This window comes from Pyrus communis, chromosome 14 (assembly GCF_041283825.1).
Source record: "Pyrus communis isolate YQ-2024b chromosome 14, ASM4128382v1, whole genome shotgun sequence".
NCBI classification, from domain to species: domain Eukaryota; kingdom Viridiplantae; phylum Streptophyta; class Magnoliopsida; order Rosales; family Rosaceae; genus Pyrus; species Pyrus communis.
Window position 1 is genome coordinate 2,956,282 of NC_142578.1, and position 6,000 is coordinate 2,962,281.

At 36.1% G+C, this 6,000-nt stretch overlaps 1 protein-coding gene across 2 annotated transcripts; it reads right to left on the reverse strand.

The window, feature by feature from the left end:
- Nucleotides 1–142: 142 nt before the first annotated feature.
- On the reverse strand, nucleotides 143–3,985 carry LOC137713649 (Exostosin family protein). 2 transcript variants are annotated; one of them, XM_088684043.1, is made up of 3 exons: nucleotides 3,022–3,985; nucleotides 1,510–2,818; nucleotides 143–923 (listed from the first exon to the last, which is right to left on the reverse strand). In XM_088684043.1, the coding sequence occupies exons 2-3, from the start codon at nucleotides 2,476–2,478 to the stop codon at nucleotides 366–368; spliced, it is 1,527 nt and encodes a 508-aa protein (XP_088540169.1). In that variant the 5' UTR covers nucleotides 2,479–2,818; nucleotides 3,022–3,985; the 3' UTR covers nucleotides 143–365. The 2 variants fall into 2 exon arrangements, with proteins under 2 accessions (XP_088540169.1, XP_088540170.1); XM_088684044.1 differs by having other exon boundaries at nucleotides 1,510–2,299; nucleotides 3,022–3,982.
- Between the last annotated feature and the right edge of the window lie 2,015 nt (nucleotides 3,986–6,000).

Here is a 6,000-nt window from a genome sequence, read left to right on the forward strand (position 1 = left end):
AAAAGAAAAGGACTTCTACAGTTCTGTGTTGTGAATACTTATGCCTTTTCCAGTGTTGCTTTTTGGTTTTAGTTTCATCAAAACAGTCAAAATTTCGCGAACAGTAGCTGTACCTATAGAACTAATTCTTTGTTGAAAGATATTCACAAATGAATGAATAATTGGATTGAAATTTATTACGTAACTACAACTAAATCAGTATCGATGTGTGCGAATATATACTGTCAAAAACAAAATCCCTTACATATCTGAAGTTCTCAACTTAGCCTGTACCTCCCTTGTACTCCGCCTTCGGCAATTTTTTGATGTTTCCCCGACGGTGCAAGGTCAAGAGATCTTAGTGATTTTGAACATTTGAAACGCTTTCAGATGGGTGAGTGTCGTTTTGTTCTTATACCAGAAGTTGACCTGTCATATCTCTTCTTCCTGTGAAATTTAAACTGTCTGGAGTGAAATTTAAACTCTGTGGAGGATTTCTTATGAGAAACTGCCTGCCAAATCATATCAACTGCATCACCTGGCTGGGATGGATACTGATATCCGAAATGATGTACGACTTCCTTCAACCTTACCCACATCTTGGTCCATGTTTCTTGCTTGATTCCTCGGAGAATATTCAGTAGGTAACCCTTCTTACTAGCGTAAGATGAGCGAACAAATATGCAAAACTGTGAGTAGTCTAACACATCTTCAAATGGTAGCTCAATCTCATCGCTAATTATTACAGGGACACAATGGCTAGCAATGGCATCAAATAGGCGATTTGAGGAAGGGGTATCACCAGCAAGATTCAGGCAAAACTTTGATGAGGCCATTCCTTGGCTTGCCTTGTTAATACCATGTCCTTGAACGCTACCAAAAGTGAAGTGGACATCCTTCTCATCTTTAAGAAGATAATACAATTTCTTCCGTACTATTCCTCCCTGGTTTAGTTTAAAGTAACAATACCGTACGTAAGATATTAGCAATTATAAAACTGATTAGTGCTAAAACAATGTAGTGAATGATATAAAGGAAGAATGAAAGTAACCAGCTTTTGGGTAACATAAACATAGAGCCAGAAGTAATGACAAAAGTGCATCGGATATCAGAATAGATGAAGTAAGGTCACGAAATAGATCACGTCAATCATGATACAAACACTTTGTATGCTTCAATGGAATCAGGATGTATTACCATACTATATAAAGTTAGCAATCCGTTGTGGAGACTGCCCTATGCTGGGGAGTAGTTTATGTATTAAACTGCCATCATAATGACAGTAAACTATCTGCTCCTCTATTTCAAATCGTCACCAAGCTTTGAAAATATAAAGCTAATGAGACATCTCTATTAAGAATTTCCTAGTTGCCAGATAATTCATTCTGAGATCAAACTCAGAGTAATATGAGCTCATCGAAACAAATTTCATCATGTATTTAGCACCCTTATCATCCTATTTAAACAAAATACAATGTAATTAAAATGCTGTTTATGTCATGACAAGAGGTAAGTGAAGTAAAACCATACATCTTTCCTGTATATTGCTCCTCGGAAATATAATAGTATAGGACGTTCGTTGAATGAGGGTGATTTGCTGCTCTGAACAGTCAGTACCAAATGTCTATAAGGAGCAATTATGTCCTTCTCAAGATTTGCTGTTTCAGCTGGGTATCTTCCAAAATCCGCAAGCACAAACATGGCAGAGCCCAACTTCTTTCTTGCATCTAACATGCTATTTGGATGGTGAGCAACTAGTAAATGATCCTTTCCACCCTTTCTTTTCCATTCATCCCGACCCATCAAATACTGCACCAACTTGCCCTGCAACTTCTTGTTCACACTTACTTTCTCGTTTCCACGAAGCTTAGAATGCCTGTTGTAACTCAGGGATGCAAAGAATGGGACAAAAATAACATCTGCTTGACTTGAATTGTGCACCCTGACTACCGTGCATGGTCTAACCACAGTTGGGATACTTGATGATAGAAGATCAAGGGTGAGCCAGTATTCGATACTGTGCTGTAAATTCAGTCCACCTGGGTAAGCCGGAATGAGACTCAGGTTTTTGACATTTGGCCATGTTTGATTCTCCTTACCCTTCCAACCCAATAACCCAAAGTGAAACTCAGGAGGCAACTCATACATAAACACACTCAAGAGAGCCTGCGTCGAGTCACAAGCAACCATTTTCATTTTTTCTAAAGATCCCAACTTCTTGCTTGAGTTGGAAACTTGACATCCCAATTCACATCTTTTTGTGGATCTTTTAGCATCAACTCGGGGAACCTCGGAAGAGAAGGAAGGAAGGTTTTTGTCCCTACTTTTTACAAGGGGCTCTAAGTATGTGCCATTAAGAACAATAAGCTTAAACACTGTGGGTGCAAAAGAAGTATTGCTAAACTGAAGTAGGAAGACAGAAGAAGAGATTAAAAGGAACACCGAAATCGTTATCAAGTAGAAAATAAACTTCGATGGAATCCTACTCTTTTCCAACATTTATGAAATTTCAGGCAACCAAACTCTACCGAGTTTTGCAAATTGAACAAGATAACAACTGCAATTGCCAAAGAAAAAAAAAAGGAATGCAATCAATGCTACTCTCCTAAAAACTCAATGCCTTTCGGTTCAGCTTCTTAACAAAGCAGCTCAATTGCCACAAAAATCGCTAAAATCTCTAAAAACAACAACCATCAAGATTCAATTCATGGAAAATAAATCTCTATATTCTGTGAACTTACTCCACATAAAACCTTGAATTTCTGGAAAAAAAAAATTACCATAATCTCTCTCTCTCTCTCTTAAAATCATAGCCAGAGCAACTGAGAAAGTGATAAATCTGCACACACAGTGAATAAATACTTAAGCATACTGCATTATTTGGATTCTTAAGCAGTTCAGCTAAAATTGCAGCAAAAAAAAAAAAAAAAAAAAGAACAGAAAAGCATGAAAGGATTAAAATTTATAAAATATCTCAACTGGGTTTTTACAGAAACATGATTTGATGAAAAGGGTCGATTAGAAATAGAAAAAAGATTGCACCTGATGAACTGGGATTCTGAAACTCCATGGCATGCAGATATATATATTTTCAGACTTTTGCAAAAGGGACCAAGCTTGGAGGAGGAAGCTATTCTAAAACATAGAAAGGGACCTTAGAACAAAATCCATGAATATTTTATTATTATTTCTAAACCTTTCTGGTGAGCTATATGGCATTTGAAAAATCATGAAAATAACATTTTTATACTAATCTTTTTGTTTGTTCACGAGGACAACAGAAAGCTCGTGACTTTATGAAACATTTCTTGTGGAAATTTTGAATCTTAAGTTCTGCTATGGTGTGCTCGTCCTCATGTTATCAGTGCCGTCGACAAACAACTTGCATGAAATAAATTTATTATTTGTTATGAGCGGTGAATAAAAATGAGATTATATTATTTGATGGGAATATTACTGTAGATGTGAACTTGTTACGTGTAAAACTTTCGAGTGTCCAAACAAATAAAATTGCGAGAATACGGCCTTTGTTTTTGCTCAAAAAACATTGCGAGAAATAGGGTTCAAAATTCTTGAGATGGCGTGTGAAATTGTTGACCGACAGAAATTACAATAAATTATTATCAATTTTCATTTAATTGCTTGCCTAATAAAGTAGGTTAAGTTGGATTTGTTACCAAATTTAACGGAGACAATTGGGAGACCACAGACAATTATTAAAAGAAGCTGAGAAGAACTGTGAGAGTACGTCGGAGAAGAGAGGGCTTTCACCGAAGTTGCACAGTGCCAAAACTACAGACGAGTCATTTTAGTCGTTCCAATGCAAACTGAAGTCTACGACGAAAATAAGATTGGGTATGAAAAAAATGTGAGGCATGGCTTCAAGCGAGGGTCAAGGAATATGACTTGTTCGCCTTTTTTCTTTTGGTCAATTTAAGAGTATATAAAAAAATATATTTAAAGTTTGTTTGGATGTGCTTTTAAAATAACTAAAAGCGCTTTTAATGAAAATGTTTTTAGAACAAATTCTTGATAAAAATACAAGTAAATTCTGAAAAAAACACTTAATGTGCTTCCTAGAAAAATCACATAACTAATGTTTTTTGCAAAAAGCACTTCGAGTGCTTTTGAAATCTAAAAATATTTTCTCTAAAAACGATTTCAATTATTTTAAAAGCACATCTAAACGAGCCCTTAATCAGTGAAAAATGGTCTTACTATTTATTGAGGTCATAAATATTTTTTTAAATGCGATTGTTGGGTTTCTTAAATTTTTTTGTGTGCGCAATAAGAAAAGTATTGAAAATCTTTAGAACCATAAAAGAAAATTTGCGTGTAAGAAAAATATCGTTTATCGAGTAATTTAAATCTTTTTTTTTTCACTATTAAAATTATCAAAGATTCAAAGGGTAATGTCGTTTTGAATTAGAGGAGGAAAGTGTTGGGATTAGCCAAACTTCAACTCTTGAACAACCCATCTAGGGTGTGTTTGTTTGGGCTCACTAACTCTCCTTGGATTGGACTGGACTAGTTATTATTGTAGTCCCATGTTTGCTAGGCTGAAGGATTAGGTTTAATGGGATTAAGTCGGACTCACTCCGACTGACTCTCTCACTAAAAGTTCTTAGCTAGACCCCCCAAATATCACAGGATTGCTAAGACCCCCCGCTGCTTCGTATGACTCGTCCAAACCTTGTGCCTCGTTTACGAGATCTCAATCCTCGAAAATAAGGATTTTTTTCACCTGGGTTCGGTAATTTGGGGTTTTCCACCATCTGGGTCTTTTCGTATCTCAGACCATACACGTACATACATCGCTCTCTCTCATAAACGCCCTTAATTTTCACTTACCAACCACCCCACTTCCACTGGTTCTTCCCCTACCAGTCGCGTTCTGTCGCAGGAATTCAATTTTCGACTCTCGTTTTCAGCAGACCATGATCTGAATCTGGTACGCCAGACAAGGTAAGCAATTATTTGGAATTGGGGATTTTGAAAGGTGTTTCGTTGGTTGATTGTTTGCAAACTGGATTCCATGAAAGCAACAAATGTTCAGGCCAAGCCTGCTGAAGGAAACAATCAAGAGGCAGAGAGGATTGAGACGGATGGAGAAAAAAAGGGGGAATGATGAGGTAGAGACGACAGAGCATTCTGAAAAAAGGGTTTCTAGAAGGAAAAAAAAAAAGAGAAAGAACTAATATAAATATTCTAGATATGCTTTAAAATAATATAATTTTTGAATTTTGTTAATTATCCTGATTCTTAGTCCGACACTGCACCAAACACTTCACTAAGCTAGTCCAGCTTAGTCTAGTCTAAGCCAGTCCAGCTTAGTCCCTGAAGTTAGTTCAGTTCGAGACAGTCCAATGCAACAAACACACCCTTAAAGATTAAAGAGTCACAATAACAGAGCCAATTTCTTATTTAGTAGGTAGTCTTCCATTAAAAAATTCCTAAGTAAGGATTGAGAATTTTGTGCAATTATATCATACTAGCTTTTCTGCACACGTGAGCATATACAAGACATCTTTCTCAATCGCACTAATTATGTGCAACTTACGTACAAACTTTTAATCATGTACCCTTAGTGCAACTTACAAAATTTTATTTCATCTTGAGAACTACTAGACTTACCTCAATATCCTATTTCTCTACCCACATAAAAAGTTAAAAAATTGAAATGTTATTTCTCCACTCACAATTATTTTTGAAATACCCTCTAACATGCTATTTCCCCACCTAATATTATTACTAAAAAAATTGAAATTTCAAAAGCAAGGTCTCCTTGACGATAATTTATTAGCAAATAAATGACCCTCCAAATGCTCTATTGTGTGTGATTATGCACTCTAGTAACTACCATCAATATCTAATCATCATCAGTTGCTAGCGCTTACCTTTAATAATTGAAAAGGGAGCATCCACATCTTTTCGTTCCAAAATTCCTTCTATCCTCATCCTTGTCTTTTTTTGCGAATTCAGCTTGCATAATTTGCATTCCTTTCACAACCCAATGTAAGT